The sequence below is a fragment of the Apus apus genome, chromosome 1 (genome assembly GCF_020740795.1).
Source record: "Apus apus isolate bApuApu2 chromosome 1, bApuApu2.pri.cur, whole genome shotgun sequence".
NCBI lineage: Eukaryota > Metazoa > Chordata > Aves > Apodiformes > Apodidae > Apus > Apus apus.
The window spans coordinates 124,758,156-124,785,296 of record NC_067282.1 but is presented as its reverse complement, the minus strand read 5'-3'; the positions used below and the strand labels follow the sequence as shown (position 1 = coordinate 124,785,296).

The 27,141-nt window shown below is 43.7% G+C and overlaps 1 protein-coding gene across 1 annotated transcript; it reads left to right on the top strand.

Annotated features, from left to right (window-relative positions):
- Nucleotides 1-1,327: 1,327 nt before the first annotated feature.
- On the top strand, nucleotides 1,328-26,802 carry LOC127383458 (antigen WC1.1-like). The gene is given in 16 exon segments (XM_051616416.1): nucleotides 1,328-1,397; nucleotides 6,863-7,177; nucleotides 9,593-9,901; nucleotides 11,463-11,774; nucleotides 12,582-12,893; nucleotides 13,318-13,635; nucleotides 14,356-14,670; nucleotides 17,010-17,324; nucleotides 18,061-18,123; nucleotides 18,210-18,524; nucleotides 18,725-18,760; nucleotides 19,053-19,194; nucleotides 19,667-19,763; nucleotides 20,335-20,404; nucleotides 22,686-22,916; nucleotides 26,696-26,802. Coding segments are annotated over 16 exon segments (3,327 nt in total).
- The last annotated feature ends 339 nt before the right edge of the window (nucleotides 26,803-27,141 follow it).

Below are 27,141 nucleotides of genomic sequence, written 5' to 3'. Positions count from 1 at the left end.
GGAGTCCCCTTCTCTGGAGATATTAAAAACCCACCTGGATGCAGCCCTGAGTAATGTGCTCTAAGGGATCCTGCTTTAGCAGAGAGGGTGGACTTAGATGATCTCTAGAGGTCTCATCTGACTCCGATTATTCTGAGGTTCTGAGACCCTAGTCTGGCTGCCATACAGCTCTAGCAGAGACCACAGGCAAGTGTCTAAGCTCCTGAGCAAAGAATGCACAGCCTCTGGCCAGATTTCTCTCTGCTTTCCCTTATGCAACTCTTCACACAGCAGTATGATCCAAGGTTACACTGCTGCAAGGTTGTACAGCCCTTGAACAGGCAGTCAAAGCCCAATGAGAGGAGGAAGAGGTTTCAGAGATTTTTGGTGTGTTAAGGACCCAACAGCTTGGATGTCACTGAAATTGGGAGTCTAGACAAAGACCAAATATGTGCTATCAGACAAAAAGTGCGTGCGTGTCAGTGTCATAAAGAGGACTGGGCCTTCAGACTGGTGTAAACAGTGCTCTACAACTTATTCCAGCTGCAAATAATTAATCAAGTAGCCACAATTTTATTAACAGCAGCTTTTATTTCCCTAAATTCATCATTCTGGAGTGAAGGAGAGAGTGAACTACCAGCAGTGGTCATACATAACCTGAAACAGAAAGAAACTCAGCAGAGGAAACCAGAAGTCCTGTACTTCACATCCTAATGAAGATGGTCTTTTAAGATCTTCTGCCCATAAAGTTCTCAAGTTTTGACTGAATAAGGAAGCCCTGAGCAGCTCTTGCTTCAGAGGCAGAGTGAGTGTCATTTTTCACTCAGAGTACTACCGCTGGTGATAAACAACACTTCTGTTGATTTTATAGTGAGAGTACAACTGCTCCTAAGGAGATGGATGAGCTGCAAATTTGGGGATTTTCTTTGTGTTTTTCTCTTCCAAAATGATTCCTAAAATGACCGATATTCTGCACTCTCACATCACTTTATCAGGTGAGAAATAACCATCTTGCGTACCCCTCTGCCTGTACCACCAATGTTGATCCCATAGTAAAACAAGACAATAAAATTATGACATCAGAAGCACAGTCATCCTTCATATATGGTCACAGGCACAATTTTCAAATGTTATTGGAGGTTTTGGTTCTTTCAGATTTGAGATTATTCTGGTGATAATGTCTAAAAAGGTGAACAATATTTCTATTGGTTCTTTTATGTAGTTCATGCTAGCACGTGAATCTATATATTTCCTCCTGTGTAGTCATTTGTGAGACTCAGAGAAGCCCATGCAGAGTTTGGTCTAGGCAGCGCCTAACAGAGTCAAGTTTCATCTGTCCATAATCAGGATGGCAACAAAAGGACATCTTTCTGCTTCAGTGTTGTTCCTGCTTCTCCTCTCCATTCAGGTCTCCTTAGGTAAGTACGTACTTTATTTCACATGAGATAGGAAAATAATATAAATTCAATATAAATTGGTTGTACCTCCATCAAACTGTAAGGAAAAGTGTCAAGAAGGTCCTTAAATACATTTCTGTCTTTGATTCAATCTCCTTCGTCATCCTGAGGGAAAGAAGGATAAGCCGTTTCTAATAGGTTTGTATTGTACACAGACTGGCCATTCTCATAGGAATTCAGGTCCAAGTTTAGTAAGCAGCCAAGCTGAACAGCTAGGTATTCTTCACTACTGTCTTGCCTCCCCTGTTGAGCTCTGTAGACACAATAAATAATGCCGGGTCTTTATTCAACACCAGTTAAGACGACGTTGCTGTGCTCTGTGTGTCCAGTGGAGTTTGACTGGGCAATCCCCTCAGTTGTTTCTGTATATCTGAAGCTGATCATTATTTGTCTCTCTGCTCTTCTTGGGCTATGTGTACACACTTGAATATGAAAATGGCAGCCAGATTTTGTAATCCCCATTTTTGTCTTTATACACATGGAGGCGGAACTACGGTGTTATGGCTGATGATCGCATATAACGAGAACAAGACTTTGTGATTGATACTTTGATGTACTATGGCCCTAGCCTTCCATTGTGTAGATGCAGTCACAGTTCAAGTGGATGGGAAGAGGAGGCACGGGTCTTTCTGTGCAAAGGAGTGTGAAGAACAATATTAAACATTTGTATTTGTAAACATCTTCGTAGCAATGTTTGAGTGTCAGCTGAGCGGTACTGTAGCAATGAGTGAGTTTTCTTCCATCTTCTTTTCAATAACAGGGAATACTACCAGAGGGGCTCACTAGTAGACAAGAGTAGCTTTACCTTGACACTATCATTAGCACGTACAATCCACATCTCTGCTCTGATGGTACATGCACCCTGCACACTGCTGCAGCCCCCTGCTGCTCCCCAGAGGAGTGCAGCAGGCAGGCAGTGCAGGAAGTATGGCCATCAGGGAAGTGAGTGAGCCCTCTGTGACCAAGGCAGCAGATGTGTGCTGAAAGCTTCCACCTTAGGGTCTGGATACAGGATTGTATGGCTCATTCTCATCCCAGGCCTACAAGGGGAACCAGGTCTTCAGCTGGACTAAGCCAAAATCTGATGCCTTCATATCCAAGCAGAATCTCACTCTGACTAGTACCGCTGAAGGCACCTGTGGGGCATGCTGTGGAATACAAGGAAATACAAAAGAGTGGGTATATACCTGTAGGTATCATTCAAAATTCACATAAGATTTATTACAACAAATTATAGTTTTGATTAGGGAATATTTAAATCTGATTACTGTGTTATGCCTACCTCTGCATCCAGCCTTGCATGCTAGCATCTGTTGAAAACATCAGGTGTTTGATTATTTGAAAATTTAAGAGCAAAGAGGTCAATCAGTCAAGTGAGGGGATGTTTTTATTTTACTCCTGGATATGGCTAATGGAAATAGGTTATCTGGTTCCTTTAATAATGTATTTTGAATTTAACTTTTCTTATAATTTATCTTTTAAATTTAAATATTAGCTGAGAAAACTCTTTTTTGACTGTTCTTCAGAACATATTTTAGATGAGTCTTAAAGTATGTAATGTAGAAATCCTCCTTCTGAGATAGCATGTTACAAGTCATATGTATGTGAAGACTTTCTTACTTGGGAAATGTTATAGGAGAGGACAGCTTGCAGAAAAAATAGGTTTTGCCAGTTACTAGTTGTCAGTTGCTTCAATAATCTCCCTTAAACTTTTTCTGTTTCCAATCTAAATGATGGGCAGAAAATTGTGAGGAAGTCCAACAGTGTTAGCAAAGAGGTAAAACCTTTGCCTGTGCTTAAGAGCTATATACAGCCAAAGCTATATTTACCATGTGTCAAGGTTTAAGGCTGGGCTGGCTACTAAATGGGTGACAGATGCTCTCTCATAACCCTTTTCTCTTCCCAGGGGGCAAAGGGAAAGAGAAAAAGGGAGAAAGACTTTCAGGTTGGAAAGGAAATTAAAACAGCTTTAATGAAACAATAACAATGAAAAGGTATAATAATGCTAATGGAAAAATAACTAAATGTAGATAGAAATATATACAAAGCCAATATCAAGCTCCCCCCATGACAACAGCATCACCAGATACGGCAGGGCAGGCACTGGGAAAGTCCCAGACTGGACTTAGTGGCAGACAGGAACTGGATTCAGGAATGCAAAGATGGGGATCAAAGGCAGAAGAATGGATAGAGTCCCCCTTGGACTCCAGCCATGGAATAAGAGAGCCTGACTCTTGCTTAACCTTTGCAATCCCTCAACTTTAAACTGAGTAACCTGTGTGGAATGGAATACTCCATTGGTCAGTTTTGGGCCACCTGTCCTGTCTGCTCACCCCCTCAGGTGCTCCCCTTTTACTCCCAGCACATAGAAAATTTAGCAGTGGTTGGTTTCTATAGGATGAAGTAAACAGATTTTTATTAATCTACCAGACAAAGATAATGGCTTCTGGAGCCAGCAGTCTGCAGGGGATACTGGCTGCATAATGGCCCTTTAGATCTTTCTAGGCACCTGTCCTGCCTGCCTGGTGCTCTCCCTTTGACCTAAGGGTGCTGTTCCCAGCATTCATCAGGCCTTAGCATGAGCTGGCTTTGCCAAAATCTGAGCAGGAGTTGAGTGAATAGTCATAGAGCATGGAAAGAATTGGAAGGGTAAAAGTGACAAAAAAGCACCTCATGGGTTGAGATAAGGACAGTTGAATAGATAAAGAAAAATCTGCAAGCAGAAGCAAAGCAAATGAGGAATTCATTCACTACTTCCCATTCGCAGGCAGATGTCCAGCCATCCCCAAAACATCAAGGTGGGACACATTATAGTTACCTGGGAAGACAAATATCATAACTCTGAACATTCACCCTTCCTACTCCTTCCTCCAGCTGCTGTTGCTCTGCATGATGTCATATAATACAGACTATCCCTTCGTTCAGTTGGGATCAGCTGTCCTGGCTGTGTCCCCTCCTAACTCTTTGTGAACTCCCAGCCTACTTGCTGGTGGGGTGTTGTGAGAAGCAGAAAAGGCCTTGACTCTATGTGAGGGTTGCACATCAATAGCTAAAATATGAAAGTGTTATCAACACTTCTCAGCACAAACACAAAGCACAGCCCCATTCTGACTAGTATGAAAAAATATAACTCCAGTCCAGCCAAAACCAGTAACAGCACCAAAGTCACATACTTCTGTGACCTCTAGTCCTGACATTTAGAACTCCACATACACACATGCATCCTGAATAGAGTAACCTCACCCAGGAAAACAGTTGGAAACAGATACAGATGTTAATAAGAAGACATAATGGACTGTGCTGATTAGTGCAGTGCAGAGCCAGAAAAGCATACTGGCCAGCAGCCTGCTTACCCACTGCTGGTTGCTTTTTGCAGAATCACAGAAGGGTTGATGTTGGAAGGGACATCTGGATGTCATCTGGTGCAGCCTCCATGCTCAAGCAGGGCCACCTAGAGCTAGCTGTCAGGGCCATGTCCAAATGGATTTGGAATATCTCCAAGGAAGCCAGGTCTACAACCTCCCTGGGTAACCTATTCCAGTGCTCAGTTACCCTCATGGTAAAAAAGTGTTTCCTGATGTTCAGATGGAAATGCCAGTGTTTCATTTTGTGTCCACCACCTCTGGTCCTTTTATCTACTTATGCTGCTGTTTTCCTGTACTTGCTACCCAAACAAACATCCTTGATCACTCCCTTTCCTCATCTTTGATTCATCTCTTAAACATTCCATAATAAGCCTTGTGCAATTTTTTGCATCCCATAGAGTGTCCCATACCCTCTAGGCAGTAGTCCCCATCTGTCTCTAAGATGACACCAAAAGCCCTCATGCTGATTCATCTGATTGGTTTCACAAGTGAACATGGGGCTGATGGTTCTGCTGGGAGAGCCCTAGAAAGGGTCAGGGCAGGGTTCTGACTGGAGAGTTCCCCCACCTGCCATTGTTCCTCTGTTCTTCTTTGCATACGGAGACAAGATTTTTATCATATAACCCAACAAATTAATGCCATCCATAATCTTGTCTAATTACAACAGTGACTGTTTCTGATGGAATTTGGCAGAAGGTTTGGGGTTTTTTTGTTTCAACTTTTCTTTTCACAAACATCTACAGAAAAACACTGCCTACATCGATTAATGCAACATGTTCTATGATTCTGTGTGTGCTTTTTATTCAAGCAGAGATGAACCTTTCAACAAGTAAAGAAACTTTTTTATGAAAACATGTTCCAAAACTTTTCCTTTAAAATTCCTGACTGGTAAAAAAAACCAAAAAACAACCTTAGACAATTCCTGAACAAGTCCACTTCTTTTCTTTTTTTTTTTTCATGTGTTATTACATCTTAGGCTACACACTGTAGTTGTTCCAGTGTTTACTCTATCTGTATAAGATGCAGACTCAGAAATGTTCCCCTGTATTTCTTAGGTCCTAGCAGCCCTTTGTGCAGCTTCACTTCCTAACAACTGCTTTTCTGTCCCATCATCATTCCTGCATTTGAATTCTCCCTGTGTTTCCTAGCTCTTAAGTCCCTGTGCTAAGCTACTGTATAATCTTTGAAGCATCTATAGTAGCAGTTCAACACTGTAAAGCAAGAAACCAACATATGCATCTTCCCTCTTCTGTCAGGCTCTTTATCAAGTGCTCTGTGATGACTGTAATGTTCTTTTGGGAGTCCACAGGTAAAAGGACCAGGAAATGTATATCCATATCAAAGGAAAGAGGCAGACCTGGGATCAGAGCAGGAAAAGAGGGTTCTTTGGGCATCAGCCCCACCCCAAGAGATGGTGGGCATGAGAAATAACATGAAAACATACTTGTCTGCTTCTGCTTATGCTGCTGCGTCTCCTGAGATAGCTTGCCACCTTTCATGACTAATTATCTATTCTCATTGGGTACCTCTGACTAGGGGACCCCCTGGCTAGGGCAAGTGAAGAGGGAAAGGGTAACAAGTATTGGGACACTGAGTTGCAAGTTATAGTTTTCTGAGACTACAAAGTTGAGGCAGACAAGGCAAATTGCTTCTTGACACACACACAATATATATGTATGTATATATGAACATTTTCAGCTGGCTATCATCATGGCAGAACAAGGGAAAACAGAGTTTCTGTTGAAGCCTTTGTGAATCACACAGCAGGGACATTACTCAGCATTTCCCAGCCCTGATAGATCAGAAGAAGAGAAAGCTTGCCTGTCATTATAAATAACTTACATTTTAGCAGCGTGGGTAGCTCAGACGTGTAACTACAGACACAGCTCCCTGAAAAAAAAACCCTAAAATTATGTTCTACTATTTAGGAAGGTGAACCAAATAAGTCTGATTTAAGAGTACCTTAAGAGTAATAATAGTCTCATTAACTCTATATAGTAGATAAGCATGATTAGGCACTGTCTAACTGCCCATAACCTTGCTCTCACTCTGTGTATGAAGGTGCTGATGAATTGAGGCTGTCAAATGGAACTGGTCCCTGTTCTGGTAGAGTGGAAGTAAAACATGACGAGCAGTGGGGAACTGTGTGTGATGGTGATTGGACCATAGAAGATGCTGAGGTTGTTTGTAAGCAACTACAATGTGGGTCTGCTGTTCAGGCCCTTAATCGAGCTCCTTTTGGAGAAGGATCTGGACCAACATGGTTGTATCGAGTTGATTGCCGTGGTGATGAATCCATTCTCTGGAACTGCTCACATACAGGATGGGGTTCTTTTACCTGCCCTCATTACTTTGATACTGGAGTGATCTGCTCAGGTAAGAAGTCATCCAACCTTGTATAATAGAAAAATGCTATGAGGCTGAGATAAAACTCTGACCTAGCTGGATAAAGCCAAGTACTGCACAGAGTTAACACTTTCTCCATGCCCTCTGCTCAGCCAAAGCAAGCTGCACCAGCATGGACTTCTGCTGACTACAAGAGTATGTCTCCTTTGCCTGGGCATAGCAATGACATAAAATGGAAGTAGACATAATAGATTACATAGAACAGAAAGGGAAATACTATTTCTAGCACAGCTCTCCCAGGCAACAGGAGAGCAGTACTAAAATTGGTTTTGAACAGGAATGGAGGCTAAAAAAGCAGGTGTAGAGGGAGAAGCAAGCTAATGCTGTGTTATGCCATACAACTGCCCTATTCTTCAGATCTTTGTGTAAGCTAAGACAGGAGAGTCTGCAATGGCAAAAAAATCCAATGTCAATGGCAAAAAAATCCAATGTCTGTTTGGCTGTCTTTCTCTACAAGATATGCTTTGTTCTGCTCTTTAGATAAAGTACCATTGCAAAACGTTTTTGCTTCCCAGCTTCAAGACTTGACATTTGTTTTTTTGGTTTTCATAAGGTCAGCCCATTAATCCAGCCTCCCTAACAAGCCTCTCTGAGTGTAAGCTCTGCCCTTGGTCTTATGTCCACCTGCCCCCCAAATACACTCCATCACCTCCTTCAGCTTGTTGGTAAAGATGCTGAACACAACAAGTCCCAGGAAAGATACAACGAGGGGTACTCCACTTGTTGCCAGCCTCCAGGCAGAGTGTAATCCACTAGTCACCACTTTCTGAGCCTGACCATCCAATCATCTTTTTAACTCACCCGCACTCTAACATCCTAGTTTGGACCAAGAACATTGTGCAAGACGATGTCAAAGGCCTTGCTAAATGTGTGGTAAATGACATGTGCTGATCTCCCCTCATCCACAAATCCAGTTACCTTTATCAGAGAAAGTAATAAGGTCACAGGGGCTTAATTTACCCATGGTAAATGCATGCTGACTCTTCCCATTCAACTTATTGTGCCCAGAAATGTGTTCCAGGAGGACTCACTCCGTGTTTTTCCCAGGTGAGGCTGACAGCCTGTAGACCTCCAGACTGTCTTTTTAGCCTTGTCTGAAGATGGGTACAAGACTTCCTCTTTCTTCTTTATGGAGTGCTTCAGCTTCCTGCTCATTTGAATAATGAAGTCTTGAGGACATACACTAGTAAATGGCTATTTATTTGGGGATTGAAACTTCTCAAGCATTTGGCAAATGTTGAAAACTTCCCTCCTTCTGTAGTTTCCCCAGGATTTAGTATTTTCACATACTAAGAAATAAACAATCTCACACACCATTTTCTTTCTTGTCAGTGGCATAGAAGAATGGCCACAATGGTTATTGAAAAGTGCCACTGGTCCTCAGAGAAGGTGTCATGGTTTGGGCCTAACGCTACAAGACAGAACCAGCCACGTGGCTGCTCCCTCACCTGCCCCCTCCCTGTGCACACACACACTCTGGGATGGGGAGGACAAAGGCCAACTAAAGCTCATGGGTTGAGACAAAGGACTAGGAATGTTTCACTCACTGATTTTGGTCACAGGCAAAACAGACTCAACTAAGGGAAAAAATATCACTTTCATATATTTCTGATTTCTCTCCCTCCTTTCCCCCAGCGGCACAGGGGGACAGGGGATGGGGTTTAGAGTCACTTCACAGGCTGGTGGTTCCTGCTGCTCCTTCCTCCTCAGGAAGAAGGATTCCTTACAGTCCTGCCCTGCTTCCCCACAGGGTCCCTCTCGTGGCAGAGTCCTCCACCAACCTCTCCTTCATGAGTCCTTCCCATGAGATGCAGTCCTTCAGGAGCAGACTGCTCCAGCACAGGCTTCTTTGGGAACAGTCCCCTCCCCTGGCCCTGGGTCCTCCACAGCTGCACATCCAAGTCAATGAGCTGCAGCTCCACATTCACCCCTCCTGGCACCTGCAGGGGATGCCCCGCCATCTTTCTTCTCTATGGGGCACATGGAGATGGCCTGCCGTCTCACCATGGGCAGCTGGGAAACTTCTGCTCGAGCACCTCCTTCTCCTGCTTCCTCAGCAACCTTGGGATCTCTGCTCTGTCACTGCTCTCCCCTCTCCATCTCAGCTCTTCTTGCTCCAAGCTCTAAGGTGTTATCTCAGTTCCTTCATATGTTAATCACAGAGATGCATCTCTAGTGGCTCAGCCTTGGCCACCTGAGCTGGGAGAGCTTTTATTAGTAGCTTCTTACAGGAGCCACCCTGAGGCCCCTCCCCCACTACCAAAACCATGCCAGAACCAAACCAGCAGTGATTTGTGTCTTGCCTATGAAGGTATGGGAGTTATTAAATTAGGTCAGTACAACCAACCTTTGATGCTGGATTTTTTGTGTTGGTTTTTTTTCCAGGTTTCTCTGCGCTGTCTCTGACTGGAGGTAACACTGCTTGCTCAGGACATGTGAAAGTAAAGCAAGAAGAAACCTGGGCTACAGTCTGTTTTTCACACATTGATTTCAAAACTGCCTCTGTTATATGTAATGAGCTAGAGTGTGGCCAGGCTGTGGATATCTTGAGAGGAACTCACTTTGGAAAGAGACATGAACTGATTTGGCAAGAAGAGTTTCACTGTGTAGGGAATGAGACTCACCTTGCACACTGTCCCAGGATGCGGCACTATAGTAAGACATGCACTCATGATGCCACTGTTGTATGTTCAGGTGAGACTTTGGACTCGTGGATGTAATTTACATTGCCCTGTATGTCTTCTTCCTGTCAACTTCCAGCTCAAAGCCTCTGTACATTTTTGTGGTTCTTGGCTGCTTCCCCTTTCACACCTTGAGCCACCCAGGGAAGGCCAGGAATTAACAGAGAAGAACTCCACAATCTCTCATTCACTCTGCTGAGAGTCTGCACTTAACATGGGCAGCTGCAAGCACTTTGCTTCTGCATCAGAGATGCAATTCTCTAAAGGGCTGTAATTTCTTCTATGCTACTAGAGATATGCACTCAGTAGTGCTGAGAATCCTTTCCATGTCTTTCTGGAAAAATGGCCAGAGCAGACAAGTAGGAACATGGAGAAACAAATTTATTTTCTGTGCTGCTAGCATTAATGTTAATCCCTGGCACTTCAGTTTAATAAAAAACTCGGATTGGTACTATATCTCCATAAGGTCAAAGGAGGCATAAGTTACAAATCTTAAGTTATTTTTTTTTAAATTAAATAAATTCTGAGGTCTGGATGTTGTGACTGCCATTTTTTAAGAACCACATACAGTCATGGCTGCTGGGGGCTCTGAATACAGCTGATTTATTGCCATCCATGACAGAAATTATTATTAGACCTAGCAAGCACAAGTTTTTCCTGAGGGCACAAATCAAGAGATAAACTGAACATGGGGCAGAGCTGCTGGCAACACATGATCACAAAACAAGCTGGGGAAGGACTGTCTTGTCCAATGTTCCTGTCTATTTCCTAGCCACAGGGCTGCAGTCTGTTTCAAGAGTGCCTTGGGCATTGTCTAGCTGTGGTGATCTGGAGTTCTGGCTGGGGACCTGTGGCAGCTAAACAGCCCAGTTAAGGTATCAGTAACTGACAGATCTTATCTCCTGCCTCCATCTTACAGAAGTCACAGCTCACATAAAAAATCCAGGTCTCATTAGGCAGGGGAATAATGCAAGCACTAGGCAAGGGTTAGAAGCAACAGTGTGAGAAGACAGATGAACTGCATAGGGCTGGCAGTAGGACACCACAGTCCTATTCATGCTGCATGTTGAATCTTTTGGAATATGCTGATGGGCATGGCCTGTTGTGTTCCAAGCCTGATGCTGCAACATGAATGAAAGCTGAGAATTGCAAACTGCAGTTACTGTTACTGGGTGATATGAGATGACCAGCTACTGAGAGACTGATGCTAGCAGCTCCTACTCTGAGTTTCTTACAGGTTCCAAATGCAAGGCAATGCTGGAAATGCCTCTGCAAGAAAAGATGTTGCAAGGTAGCACCAGTACTGTGGGGGGGAGGAGAGAGCAGAGCAGGGGAGGAGAGACTGAACTTTAAAGGGCTTTTAGTCATGTAGTACAGGCTACAACATGGACAATAAAGATGTTTTTTTTAAGCTGATCTGTGAGCATCCTGATCCAACATACTTCCTGATAACAGGAGGCAGTGAGTGCTAGTTCCTTACAGCTAGTTCCTTGCAGCTAGAGCTCTCTTACAATTTTCAATGCAACAGCACACACACACAAAGTAACTGTTAATTTCCTTTATTCTTCCTGCAGGCTATGGTGGGTACAGGCTGGCAAATGGCAGTACCACATGTTCAGGGAGAGTAGAGCTTCTTCATGGAGGTGTCTGGGGAACCCTGTGTGACTACCTCTGGGATTTACCAGCTGCCAATGCCCTCTGCCAGGAGCTGGACTGTGGAGTTGCCTTACTGATACCAGGACAGTCCTTTGGGAAAGGAAATGGACCTGTCTGGAATGGCACATTCAGCTGCAAGAAGAACGGCTCACACCTGAGAGACTGTCCTGTGAATGTGCTAGGTCATGAAGAATGCCCTGCTGGAAAAGATGCTGGAGTGGTATGTTCAGGTGAGTGGCAGAAAGGTCTAAGAGGAGAACTGAAAAACTCCTTCTTTGAGGAAAAATATGGACCCAAAATCCAGAGAGTGTCTGTGGAGCCAAGCTCTGCCTTTTGCCTGCTGCTACAGGCATTTTCAGGATTTGAGGCTGCACTTCACCTGTACCACAAGGCTGGTCTCTGTGAAATGCTCCTAGTGCCAAGGAACAGCAAGAAGAGGGGTGCTCCACTAGGTAGCATGAGCTCAAGGCAGAGGGTGAGGACAACACAGGCAGTGTCCTTACCCATCAATACATAATCCAAAGCATCTGCACAGAGGATGGAGAAAGGTATTGATAACAAAGTCTATGGACAGTCCCAAATAAGGCAAAGTAATCAATTAAATGTAGGGTCCAGTTGTAGAGCACAGTCAGGAGTAGCAGCAGAGAAGACTGGAGACAGTTATACCAGTCACAGACTGAAGGATTGATCCAGGTTTAAGTGAGGCCTGGGACCAGTAGCTAGATGATGCACATCTGGAGGCCCTAGGTGAGGCTGCTCAGAACAATTAAGGTCTGTTGTTACACCCCGAGCCCTGAAACCTAGCGCACTAGGTTTAAAAATTGCAAAGGGGACCAGATCCTGATTTCTAGCAATTCTCAGTAAAATAGGGTGGGCTGATGTCTAGTTATAAGTATGGAAGTTCCAGTGGCCCAATGGAGCCATTTTTACCACTGAATGCTAAGGAAAACTCATTCCCATTTCCCAGTCACTTTCAGGTCATGCCCATGAGCAGTTATGAACATGATATCTCAGTACTCACTTTCTCTCCTATTCAGGGTGCCCAGGGGGCAGGTTGGTGAATGGCACCACATGCTCTGGCAGAGTGGAGATCCGCCATGGAGATACATGGGGAAGAATCTGCCACTCCCACTGGAATTTGCAAGCTGCCAGCGTTCTCTGTCATCAGCTGAATTGTGGCTATGCCATGACAATCCAGACAGGAGACCGTTTTGTGGGTGGGAATGGGCCTGTATGGAGAGATGCTTTTCACTGTGAAGGAACAGAGTCCTGCCTGTGGGATTGTCCTCAAGTGACTTTGGGCAATCCAACTTGTTCAGCGAGAGAAGCAGCCACTGTTATTTGCTCAGGTAAATCAGGCCTTTTATGTGTAGTGCAACTTCAGACCTAAGCAGCATTGATGATCTCACTCTGCCAAGTACATCTGGTATGTCAGCCTGTCTTTAATGCTCTTTCCTTTCCCCTTCACCCACTTAACCTTGGTTTCAGCATAAAGACTTCAAACAGTAGAGGGATCTACATTGTTCATCTGTGCCTGACTCTGCACAGGATCTAGTCTTTGAGCTGGGGAAGCCTTTCTCACTTATTTTTGCAGATCCCTATGTGCATGAAAGCAAACAAAGCCTTAACAGAGTCTGTGTCCCTAATAACTGGCGAGAATTATTTTTTTACCAACATAGAAATTTGTCTTTCATCTCTCTTCTGCATGCTGTTTCTACTGCAGTAAGAACAGTGGATGTTATTCAATACGTTTTCCAACTCTCTTGAGCCCAGGTCTTCCTAAATCACTCAGACTCTCAGGTGGTGAGAGCCGCTGTGATGGGCGAGTTGAGATCTCTCTCCATGGCATGTGGAGCAGAGTGCTGGATGATGACTGGGACATCAAGGATGCTCACGTAGTATGCAGACAACTCCAGTGTGGAATTGCTGAGAAAGCCTATTATCTTCCAAGGTCTGAGCGAGGCAGAGGTCCTGTGGGCTTAAGAAGTGTCCAGTGTGTTGGAAATGAGACTCAGCTGATGGTTTGTAAAACCTCCCATTCTCAGACAGTGCCAGTAGGAGTTGCTGAAGATGTTGGTGTGATTTGCTCAGGTGAGTTACTGTGTGAAAGGAACAGAATGCTTCCTGAGTTGCCTCTAGCCCACCTTGTCCTGTGGTGCTGCTAGATCTGAAATAGGCATTGGTCTGAGCTTGTATAGTCTAAGGGACAAATGATAGTTAAGGAAGCAAGTTTAATTCACATAATGCTTTCCTAATCTGAATTTATTAAAGAATTTATCTCACAGAATCAAACAGAAATAACAGAATACAGAAGTGATAAGAACAATTATTTCACCATGACTGCCACACACTGTGACTGTCACTTGGAATTAAATAGATTTTACTTTGTGACATTTCTGTGTTTGTAGAAATATAAATATGCAGGCTTCGTAAAATACATTTAAACTGTTTCTACTCTTCTTTCTTTTATAAAACATACGTAACAGAAATTGTCTCTGTCTAATTAAATGAGTTTAGGTGGAAAACAGCCTTTCAGGCTTTCTAAGCTAAAGTGATCTCCACATATACTTTGTATGACTGGACACTCCTTATTTGCCACATCTCACAGGAATGATGCAAACATTTATCCAATGCAGGAGCAGCCCTTGCCCTTTCTGTGGTTTAGCATCACAAGAGTTCTGCCCAAAAAACCTTAACAAAAGAACTGGAATATAACAAGAACATTATGCCTTAAAAGTGCTTTAAACATACAGCACTGACCTGTGCCTTAACATTGTATCGCATGTTGACAGCTGGGTTTTCTTCCTGCAGGCAGCAGACGGATCAGGCTGGTGAACGGAACAAATCGCTGTGCTGGGAGAGTAGAGCTTTATCATCATGGCATCTGGGGCACCATCTGTGATGATAACTGGGATCTGTCAGATGCTAATGTTGTTTGCAAACAGCTGGGATGTGGACATGCCATCAAGGCATTTGTCTCTGCTCATTATGGCAAAGGCTCAGGACAGATCTGGCTAGATGATGTGAACTGCACTGGGGCTGAACCTGATCTCTGGACATGTCCCTCTAAGCCATGGGGCCAGCACAACTGCCAACACAAAGAAGATGCTGGGGTCCTGTGCTCAGGTATGTTCAGAGAATCCTCTTCTGAACCTGTGGGTTGAAGGGAAAGGGTTACATGAAGGGCAAGTGGAGAATGGAAACTTCTTTGGACAGGCTCTTGCTCTCTCTTGACTACAAGCATAGTTGGTCAGCACATCACCTTGGTGCCATCAAGCTGCAAAGGGTCTACAGAAGTCCTTATATTGTGTTAATACACACACACCAAACACGTGAGTCGGAGTAGGATTTTGGGGCATAAATTGGAGGGTTTCAGTAATGGTTTCCACCAGGACTGTGGATGTTCCTTGTGCAGGAGGAGGTCATCCTCTGCCATTTGCCCATTACAGTCAGTTACAACTGACTCTGAAACCAATGGAAACAACTCACTATGCACCAAAGCATCAGCCAATCAGAGGAGCACATGGTGGGTCAGCTCCTGCATATTTAAGACAGAGCGGCAGCTGCAAGAGAGTAGAGAAGGGAAAAAGTGGAAAAAGACATTGCTGGGCACATGGTTGGAGACACAGTTTCCATGCCAGAGGATTTATGCCTCTGAGAGGGCTGTGGCTTGTGGATAAGACACACTGGAACAGATACACTTCTGAAGGTATTGCAGCCTGTGGAGGACTCACAATGGAGCAAATACAGCCTGAGGAGCTCCCATGCTGGTGTAGTGGAAAATGAATAAGAAGCAAGCAGCAGCAGAAAAATACCCACAACCTTATTCACTGCTACCCTCACTGAAGGAACTGGGACTAATGGAGTGGACCAAAGCTATTTCCCTCAGTGTTTGTTTAATTGTTAATGTTTTCCTTTTTTTTTTTTTTTTTTTTTTTTCCTCATTACCCAAAGCAATAATTAAGATTATGTTAAGAGCAAAAAATAAAATTAAGTTACAGTTCCCAAGTGGCGACTGTGTTGCCCATGATAGCAGACTGTAAATGTGGAAGATACTCTGGTGACACTAGTACCTCACTGGAATAACTGCCTTGGGACTAGAATAATTGTAGTGTCTTCAAAACTCCAGAAATGCCTTGATTCTGATACTGGAAATTTGTTGTGTTGTGGTGTAAAGTAATACACTCATTGTCAGGGACGACTGGGGGTAGCTGGTGGGGAATGGTATGAACTATATGTCAACAGGTGGAAAATAGAGACCTTGCTGGAGGGGAAGATGATTGGGAAGAAATCCAGTGGACTGGAGCCTGGATATTTTTCTGTCCAAGAATATCATCCCAGGAGAGATGAAGGTGTTATGTTGCCATTGAAAGCCCAAGAGAGTGGTGTGTTGCTTTGCTGTCAGGTGCACTAGAGCCTTCCATGTGCTCACAGCAGGGCTTCCTGAAGCACTGGGACAGCTTAGCAGAGTTGGAGATTCTGGTTCATAGTCTGTCAGAGTAACGGTTTGGGTAAAGTGGTGTTAACTAGTGTTCAGCACAAAAGACAGGATTCTGGTCAGAGGTTAGCAGCCAGTAGCACTAAAATGGTCAAATTTCAAGCTTCAGGCTGCTTGTGGGAGCACCTAAAGCTTAAATTGACTGGCCTAGAGAGGGATGCTGACACCTTGGGAGGAGAAACTAGGGGCTCGTGATGAATTTGAAAAAGTCCTTTCAGGCAGCCCTCATTACAGCAATGAAAGAGCCCTATACAAAAGTGTGCTGCTCCCCAGACTGTGATCACTGAATGTGTCTTTACTCTGAGTGTAAATGAATGGAGAAATATGGAGAAACCTACAGTCACTGCTCTGTGGAAGCTATAGCATTGCTAAGACACCAAGGCAGATGAAATAGAACTGAAAGCTTGACACAGCAGAACTTTTGGGAGTAAACACTGTCCTAAACAATGTAGGAGGTCTTTAGGATCAGTTTATGGAGAGATACATTGAGTGTTGCCTAACTGTGCTGATCCTACAAACAAAATACCCCTTTGAAAGGACTGGAAAGAAGGGGATGCTCAACTGCAGTTTCCTGGACTGCTGGAGAGTAGTTACACGCAAAAGGAGAGGAACTGAAAAGCTTGTGATTTATAAAAATAATTACTTTAAACAAGCACATCAAAACTTCAATAAATCAGAGGAACACATGGCACCTATGCTTCAACATACCGAAGAAAGATGCAGCTGTGGGGTGTGGCCATCACTGTTGCTTGTTTATGTAAATGCTGGTGAATGTTGACTAATCAGAGAGGATCATTGTACAATTTTTGCTTTTAAGGGTTTGTCTCTTTTTTGAGTGCTTTTCTCTGGCACTTTCTCATTCAAAGTGATGAACAGGACTGTTAGCAGAGACTGGATTTCACTCATCACAGTTAAGTCCTGAGCAGAATCCATTCTTCTAAATCCATTTTTATGTCTTCACTTCTAGAGTTCCTAGCTTTGAGGCTGGTGAATGGCAATGAATGTGCTGGACGGCTAGAAGTTTTCTACAATGGGACCTGGGGAAGCATTTGCTCCAATCGCATGTCTCAGCTGACAGCTCTAACTGTGTGCAAACACCTGAACTGTGGGGACGGCGGGGAAATCGCAGGAGACTTCAAATACGGCAGAGGTTCTGGGCCCACGTGGCTGGACCACATTGAGTGCACCGAGCAACACAGCTCTCTCTGGCAATGTCAGTCAGACACCTGGGATCCTCAGTCATGTGATAACCGAGCAGAAGAGACTCATATTTCTTGCACTGGTAATTAGAAATGTGTCTGTACGGGACTCTCCAGACATGTACATAGCCCTGTGCATGGACACTGCAGTAATTACCTCATGTTCATTTGATATCTGCTATATACTATTTCTGGTTCAATGCAAGTGGCACAGACATTTTTCTTTATCCCTGATGTAAATGAGTGACTTAAAATTACATGAATGTCACCAAGTGCAGTTACCCAGAGGAAATGTCAGGGAAGTCCCTGATAGGATGGTGCCACTGCATTGTTTTTAAAGCAAAAATCTGTGATTCACAGTCAGTCTGAGAGATCTGAATAAAGCTCAGACTTTCTAAGAAGTCTAGAGGCATGTATCTGTTTCTAGATGTAGGGAGGCATATCAGTGCATATGTACATGTACACACGTGCATGCACATAGCCATGGACAAGTGTATGGACTTTTCAGTTCTAAAGGCCCATTTATTACAGTATTTCATACCTGTTGGTTCTCACTCTAATATAAATTAATTATAGATAGCATTCAGATCTCCTGAAAGGGATTGCAGCTGCCACACACAAGAAGAAAGAAAGTACAGTCATCAGGAAGAATATTTAATTCACAGCAACAGCCAAACAATGATCCACCAAGTACTAAATAGGCCATATATACATATTATAGGGAAAAGTAAACTGATTATTAATTATCAGGCATTTTATATTCACTCGCTTTTTTCAGAGAATAATCAGGTTATTTACTTCAGTGATTAAATTCTGCAGGAAGAAAAGAGGCAATGTCTCCAGCTCCATTTGCTGAGTGTCCAAACTCTACAAGTTGTTCAGGTACCTCTACCTCTTTCTTTCTCCTTATTTGACCCAATGGACCTTCCTACTGTTTCAGTAACAGAGGAAGTTTCTGTGCTTTGCAGACAGGGAGAAGTTACGAGTCACAGGAGGAGAGGATGGATGTTCAGGCAGACTGGAGATCTGGCACCAAGGCTCTTGGGGAACAGTTTGTGACGATTCCTGGGACATGGCAGATGCTGAAGTTGTATGCAGGCAGCTGGGTTGTGGATCTGCTGTGTCTGCTCTGAGTGAAGCTGCCTTTGGGGAAGGGACTGGTCCCATATGGTTGGAGAAGGTGCACTGTAAAGGAACAGAACTGTCTCTTTGGGACTGCCCAGCCAATCCCTTGTTTGGCAAAAACTGTGATCACAAGGAAGATGCTGCTGTGAATTGCTCTGGTTAGTGAATGGTCCTTTTGTTCATTACACAGATCCGGGATCCACAGTAGGTGGGTAGAAGAACGTTATGTCAGTCATACACCCCAGTGACTAGCCCCTTCATAATTTGATCTGCAAGAACCTCATAAGTAATGTGAAGATGTTCTCCCTACTTTGCACAATTGCCTCTTCTCTAATCTGGACTCATTTTTGTTTGGCAGGTGTGACAGAACCAACAACATCACCCACTAGAGCAGGTAAAATACTCCTCCTCCCCCCTTTCTTTATTCCATCAAATGAAGATTTCATGTCCCTGATACTGCACAGCAGGTAAATCAGCAGTATGTTCCAGCTCATCAGACAGCACCTCCTGCAGCCTTCTGTAAAGGAGAACCAAGTGGCACTATCCCCAGCTTCATGAACAGGACCCACAGATGAGCAGCTGGTGATCTGCCTCATCCTGCTGTCATGGGCACAGCAGGAGGCTACAGAAAAGCAGCCCTTTGGGTCACCTGATTCTCTACCTGTTACTTCTTCCTTTCCATCTAGATTCTCCTCGCCAGCCTACAACAGACACAATGAGAATTTCAATGCCTGTCATCCTCTGCATTGTCCTGGGGGCTCTTCTCTGCCTGGTCCTTGCCATTCTTGCTGGACAGATCCTAAGTGCCAGGACACAGCAGAGAGGTGGGTACCTGGTACAAAATGCCTCCTCCACATGGCTGGCCACTGTTTGGTTGGCTAAGGAGGCCAGGGGGATGGATGACTGAGGTGAATGGCATCTGCTGCCACAATGAGATGTTCACATACCAACAGGCAGTGAAAGAGCCCAGCAGTGCTTATCCTCAGTCAGCACCTCTCAGTGAATTTCTGAGTACCAACCAGGCCATGCAAACTCCTTTAGGTTATTTTTTTCTATAGATCACAGAATGGATCATAGAATGGTTGGAGTTGGAAGGCACCTTCAAAGATCATTTAATTCTGACCCCCCTGCTGAGGGCAGGGACACCTGATGCCATCTTCTAACACACCTCTGTAAAAATCAACCATTGTTCTGAAGCCCAGTTTCAGATACAAAGCCCAGCATGAAATTTTAATGATCCCAGCCTGAGTACTGACAGAAACTGTGTGAATAATCATTGCCTTTTACTTTCAGGCTCCAGACTATCCTACGACCCCTTCTCTGAGGCCGTCTATGAAGACATTGACTATAACCTCATGAGGAAAAAGCAGGAAATGATTGGCATCTCAGGTCTGTGTGTCTTGCTCTTGTCAATGGAAATATCCTCCTGGTAGGCCAGATCCCAGTCAGATACTTTGAATCTCACAAATCTGCTGGGAAACTGAAAATCCCTAGATTTGAGGAGAGGGGTTTCCAGCCCACTGGACTTCTCTCCTAGGGATGATAAATTTTGTGCTGTTCTCACTGCAGCCATAGAGCATAGAGCAGTACAGGTCAAATCAACACCTTCTTAGGGAGGAAAAAAAAAGGCTTTCACTGCAATTATTTAAAGCAGCTACAATTAAAGGAATACTTTGTATTCCCTCCCAGCAGACAGATGTTTCCTCCTGTTGACTGCTTTACTGCTTTCCTCCCTTCATGGCTCACCTCCCTCATGAGCAATAAGAGGTGTCATGGGGCCCCTGAGGGATTCTTGGCTATTCCACTGTAGGCCCTTTACCTTGCAGGAGTAATACTGACTGTCCCAAGAATCTGCTTGACTTGGGTGTTAGTACTGTAGCCTGCTCTTTTCCTCATGAAGCCGTCTGAGCAGCTAAGGAGAGTTTAATCTGGTATCACACTCTCATTTGCCTAGATTCTCATTCAGAGAGTTAAAAAACAAAGGCCCGGTTTTATAATGGGGACAGTGATAAAGAAAATGGTCCTGAAGCAACTCAAGGTAATTTAAGATAGGGGTCCTGCAAAGAAAGACACCCAAAAATCAGGGTAGCTTTTAATTTTCAAAGCATTATTGGTAATAAAATTTTTTTCTTGCTACGCTCCATCTCCATCAGTGATGTTTTGATGTGAACCAAAAACTTTTGTCTAGCTCATGGTCAAAGAATGTCAGACAATCTCATGTGCAAGTACTAGTTTTCTCTTCCATATGAAAAGTTTAAAATAAATGTTTGCTCATAATATTGTACTCTTCACAGGATACAGTCTCTTGAATCCAACAATTTGACAATGGCTTCTCCCAGAAATTGCAACTATAACAGCTTGTAAGCTGTTCCTTCATTTCTGAGATAAATTGGGAGAATTAAGACAGAAAAATCAAAAAACATGCTCCAAATAAGAACACTGGCACACGGTTGGAGTCGATGAGAGAGTTTTAATCCAAGCGATCTGAAGAAAATGCAGATTGTCAGATGTGCTTGCTTTTTGTGGCTTTTTTATTATTTTGTTAAATTATTTTTATATTTTATTTTATTATTTGAAAAAGCTGAGGAAGAGCAAGTCTTTGAAGAACTGCATTTTCCTGGAGCTGATCAAAAAGCTCTCTTAGCTATTTGCATGGCCTCAAAGAGGCAACCTGCCAAAGGCAAGAACAGTTTTGGACCTCAACTGCCAATATCCCTGCCTCCTTGCTGTGCTATGTCTTCAATTTTATTTTCTATTATTTTTCTTATGTCAAGGTTTTAAAATTATTATTATTTAAAATTAAACTAAAACTTTTCTTTTCCTTGCTTGCTTTCAAATGCCCATTGAGAAGGCAATTATTCCAAGTAAGATGTGTTTTTCTTCTTCAGATTGAATATTGAGTAGTAGGTAAAAAGTGAAACAGGAGTGTTTGGATTTGCTGTTATTTTATACATGCATTATTTGTATTTCCATGTGTGTATGTACACGCTGTAAAACAGTGACAATTAATACTCTCTGAGGCATGGCTTCCAGGGAAGTACAGACCAGAAGGCAAACTACCCCTGAGGAATTAGAGAGCTGGTTACTCACAGAACTGAGTTTGATGGATAGACCCTTTGATAAGGAATTGGCTGGATGGCTGCATCCAAAGTGTTGCAGCTCAATGTCCAAATGGAGATCAGTAAGAAGTGATGTACCTCAGTGGTCTGTACTGGGACTGGTACTGTTCAATGTCCTTATTAATGACAGAGTGGGAGCAAGTGCACCCTCAGCAGTTTGCAGATGCAACCAAGCTCAGTGGTGCAGTTGATACATTTGAGGGAAGAGATGACATTCAGAGGGACCTTGAGAGGTTGGAGAAATGGGTGAATATGAACCTCACCTCATGAAGTTAAACAACGCCAAGAGCAAGGTCCTGCACCTGGCTCATGGCAATTGCCAGGATCAGCACAGGCTGGAGGAAGAAGGGATTGAGAGCAGCCCTGTGAAGGATTTGGGGATATTGATGGGTAAAAAATAGAACGTGAGCTGGCAATGTGTACTCACGGCCCAGAAAACCAACCATATCCTGGAAATGCACCAAAAGAAGCATGGCCAGCTGGTTAAGGGAGACAATTCTGACCCTCTGCTCTGCCCTGGTGAGACTCTTCACCTGGAGTACTGTGTCAGCTCTGGAGCCCTCAGGACAAAAAAGACCTGTTGGAGAGGGTCCAGAGGAAAGCCATGAAAATTATCAGAGGGCTGATAGCACTTCTGATGTGAAGAAGGTCTGGGAAAGCTGGAGTTGTTCAGCCTGAAGAAGAGATGCAGAACTGCAGATTATTTTGTCCAGAGATTTGGCCCAAGTTCATAGCCACATGTCGACAGGCAAATGGCCAAGAGTGGCTACTCTAGCAAGACCATTACAGAGAGATTTAACACAAGGTGGTTACAGCAATGAAAAGACAAGGAAGCAAGTGCTAGATGGAGATAAACAAGTAGTAATTTGTCATTGTGCAATTATGAAATGCAATAGGAAAGCTTACTTTAAAAAAAAACCTGTCACTAACAGCTCCCTTCTCCAGATTTTGTTCCCCCTCCTGCCCCTCCTCCATTTTGATTTCCACTTTGTACTTGCTACAGCACTGTGTAACAATTTTTGAAGCTATATCATTGTTGTCTGGAATACCTTAGAGTCCTCAGGAGGATTCCAGATATATGATTGTTCACTATCATCATTATAATGTCAGTATTACAGGCTCTTATCACTAGATCATCAACCACTTCACTCCCTAGTGGAGGATCTCTCCCTGTTATAGTTAACACCTGTACCATTCCAGAGGTTTCTCCACTGCCTGGAAACACCCTGGAAGATAATTATGATGATGTGACAGAAGCTCCTGGACCTAGAGATGCTTCTCTTTCTGAGCAGAATGAAGAGGAAATAATAGGAATCCCTGAAGAAAGTGACAGAAATGATTCACAGACAGGTGAGGCCAGAAGAGCAGTAGGCCTGTATCTTTCAAAAAGTGTTTCAAAACCAAAATTTTTAAGTATTTTTGCCCAGCATGGTACTAAGACCTTACTATTGTCAGGTAGAGCTGAAGGACCACTTCACATGTCTTACAGGATATCCTTTGGTTCATGCATACCAGTGGGATGTCTCCCTTTTTTGCAACAGTATGACACTCCTGTCAGTGTTCCATGTCTGGTCTTATGCTAATCCAAATCCTGCTCTGTAAAATACCACATACCATTAGACATTAGACTTTCCAATTATGAAGTTGAATTTTTCTCCCTTTAACTGTAGTAATGTAAATGTCCTTGTTGGAGTTCTTTCTATTTTCATCGAAACTTGGCCAAGATAATTTAAATTCTAATATAGTATGGTATTGTCTTGAAAATATAATAAGAACATGTGTATTTTATCTGAAGACTTAATAAAAAGATATAGTTGTTTGTAGGGCTGTCAAGGAATCTAACCTGTGAGCTACACTGAAAATGCCTCTACAGAGATTCGAGTTAGACCATATTTCTCTAGTTTACTAATAAAAATATAATGTGGAGTGGCAATTTGCTCTACTCGCTTATAAATGCACTTCTAGGTAATTTAAAAAAAAATCTGATTTATCTGATGTGATTTATTTTTTATAAATCCATGTTATCTGTTATCTATCAGTCTTCTATCTTCCTACAAGTAGTTTATTTGTTTTTATATTTTTCTGAAGTTCAACTTTCTGTAACTCCTAATCTAGTTTCTTTTCCCATACATGCCATCCTAAAAATAAGCATATGTTGTTCATGTTTTCCCAGTCCTTCAGAGCCTGTTCTCTGTGAGTTCTCAAAGACAGTGGATAGTGGCTGGAGGATGGAATTTGCTAAGTTGTTATTCTAGCACTAAATTTTGTCAGGCACATCTAATTTAAAAAGAATTAACAAAAAATATTTAAAATAGACTTTTCTTTCTCTGTGCACTTTAATATAGTTGTGGAACACTTACTGATCAGCAGCTGAACTCCACCTTTTGCGGTAGTGATAAATATATCTGACTGACTGAAGGCATGAAAGAATAGTAAAAATATTTTAAGACTTAAAGTGATTAGATTTTTTTAACAGTCCATGAGATTAATTTTAACATTATGTATAAAGTTGTATATATTTCTACCTTACTTAAATTAATTCTCAGTGTCTTTGTGAACCTCGCTTAATGTTGACTTCATATAAAGCTGCTCAGTTTATTGACAGACTTTCCTGTTTACAGAAACTGTGTATAATTAAGGTGTATTCATCTCTCTCATCATTTGTTTGTCTTTTAAAAATCAGAATATATTAGATGTTGCTAATTCTGGCTGTCTGATGGCAGTTCCATGTCCCTAGATCCAGCCAGTAGTAAGGCTGAGCGTGTGTAGACATGCACACTGATGCACACACATATAATACACAGATGCAGATACACAAGGCTGGCTTGAGCCAGCACAGACAGAAAACAGCATCCAAACAGTAGCAGCTCCAATGGTCTCATCCTGTCCCCCTCTGGCTGCCCAGGATGAAAGCCATTTGGTGGAAAATGCATATGTACATGCACAGTATGGATCCCTCCAGTAGTTGGCCCTAGATCCTTAGTCTCTCAAGTTGCCATTACCTGCATATACTAACCGTGGAGGCCCAGAGGCACACTCCAGTTTCTGGTAATCAGACCTGCATACACACAAGCACGCATGCACATTGTCGCTGTTCTTTGTCTCTCTCCTGCCTGGCTCCCCATGAATGTCCTGGTTTGGGCCCAACACAACAACAAAGGAACAGCCCCGTGGCCACTCACTCAACTCCTGCCCTCATGCACACATTGGAATGAGGAGGACAAAGCTCCTGGGTCGAGACAAAGGACAAGGAGCGTTCTTCACTGATTAAGGACCTGGGCAAAACAGACTCAACCTGGGGAAAAATAATAATGTAATTTCACACTAATCACACACACAGAGGACACAGACACACACAGAGCAGGGCTTGCATGTTACCCCACCCCTCCCTTCTTCCCGGGCCCAAATCCCTTTGTTCCCGGTTTCTCTCCCTCCTTCCCCCCAGCGGCACAGGGGGACAGGGGATGGGGTTTAGAGTCACTTCACAGGCTGGTGGTTCCTGCTGCTCCTTCCTCCTCAGGAAGAAGGATTCCTCACAGTCCTGCCCTGCTTCCCCACGGGGTCCCTCCCATGGCAGAGAGTCCTCCACCAACCTCTCCTTCATGAGTCCTGCCCACGAGGTCCGGAGCTGCTCCAGCCTGGGCTTCCCACAGAGTCAGGGGCTGCTTTGGGAACAGCCACCTCCCCTGGCCCCGGGGTCTTCCACAGCTGAGTAATCAGAGTCCACAGGCAGCAAATCCACTGGCCACAACATCCAAGTCCAGTGGCCAAGTTCCCCCCTCCTGGCGCCTTCAGGGAATGTTCCACCACGTTCTTCCACGAGTGCAGAGGCACAGCTGCCATCTCGCCATGGGTTGCAGGGAAACTTCTGCTTGGGCACCTTCTTCCCCTTCTTCCTCACCAACCACCAGCACGGCTCTGCCTCTCCAGCACAGCTCTTCCCCTCTCCTCTGCTCGGGTGTTTTAGCCGTTCTTTCATATGTTAATCTCAGAGGTGCATCTACTGTCCCTCTAATGGCTCCTTGGCTGGGTTTGGAGCAGGGGCAGCTTCTCAGCTTCTTCCCAGAGCCACACCTGGGGCCCTTCCCCCACTACCAAAAAACCCACCAAACCAAACCAGGACACACATGAACACTATACTTCCACCAGTAACTGGCCTTAGATGCTAATTCTATCCATTTACTGGTCCTGGAACTGCCTGGATTTCCAGTTAGTTACTTCACACACCTACATGCACACTAACACCCACACGTATACACAATGGGTCCCCCAGTAACTGGGCTTACATATGCAGTCTACCAAATAACTGAGCAGGCGAGCCCCTGACACCCAGAGTCCCACCCCAGATGGTGGTACTTCGAGGTCTAGCCTCTCCAGTCTCTCCAGCTACTGGCACCACAGACTCACAGCCCCTGTTGGCTCATAGTCCAGCTCTGATGGCTGGCACTTAGACCTCCTCTACACATACACACAGAATGGAGAGCCCTCTTACTCAGGAAATGGTTGGAAATAGAGTTTAATAAGAATACAGGACAGATGCTGCTGATCAGATGCAGGGCATCGCCAAACACACTTACTGGCCTGTTCCCTTTTATCCCCTCATCATTCTATTTTCTCATGTCTGTTCCCACCCAAAATTTGATCTCTCCTTCTCTGTGCTTTTGTTTCCTCCCCTAAGCATCCCATAGTAAGTTTTCTATGATTCCAAGGTGCTTTTCCCCTGTATCTCATAGTAAGTCTCCTAACTTTGTGGGCAACAACACTCCTCAGTCAGTAAGGCGGGTTGCACGCTCTTAATGGTTTTCAAACACAGGCAAAAGGCTGAGCACTCTCCTGTGGTAGCTCGGGAAAGGCTCTGACCGAGGCACACTTGTGGGATGGACAAGGACAGATGTACTAAATTTGCAGTGTGTCAGATAACACCTGGGGCAGTAAAACAGAGTTGGGTTATTTATGGATATTGAAGAATTTCCTTTATTTCCTTTATTGCCTGTTTTCCGAGTACAGTTAGCTTGGTCCTTGTACATGTGCACCTGCAGCAGAAAGCAGGATGAAACAAGCATTTCTCAGGTCTTTCAACAGACACACACACATACGGTTCTAATTTCTGGAGAAGACAACAGACAGCCCATGCTGCCAGGTGCACAACCATGGGAAGGTAAAATGTACAGGATGTACTCTTATCTGTGTTCTTCCCTTGATGTTTTCAGGCTGGAGTCCTAATGTGTCAGAAATCAGGACCTCCAAGGCTGAGAGAGATTCATCCTCTGCTCTCGAAGATACAGGCTATGATGACATTGAAGAGCTGGGACACTGATAGAGACTGCTGAGCTGTACTGACCACTGTTGGAAATACACCTCTGTTGATAAAATGCTGATTGGGTACAAGTAGAATCAGAACAACCTCCATTTAGGATTAGTTTACCTAAGTTTGGTTTATTTGCACAGAAGTGATTACATGCTTAGAAGAAATGCATGACTGTCAAGAAAACCTTTCTAATTTCTCATCTACTTTCTTGTTGACTAGACTGCCTGAATAGTTTTTGCTTTTTATTTCTAAATATTTTCATTGTAATTTTTTTTTTCTGCTGAGTTAGATTTTCAACTTTGATTGATATTTTCTTATTAAAACCTGTTTAAAGATTTCTCTTCAAAT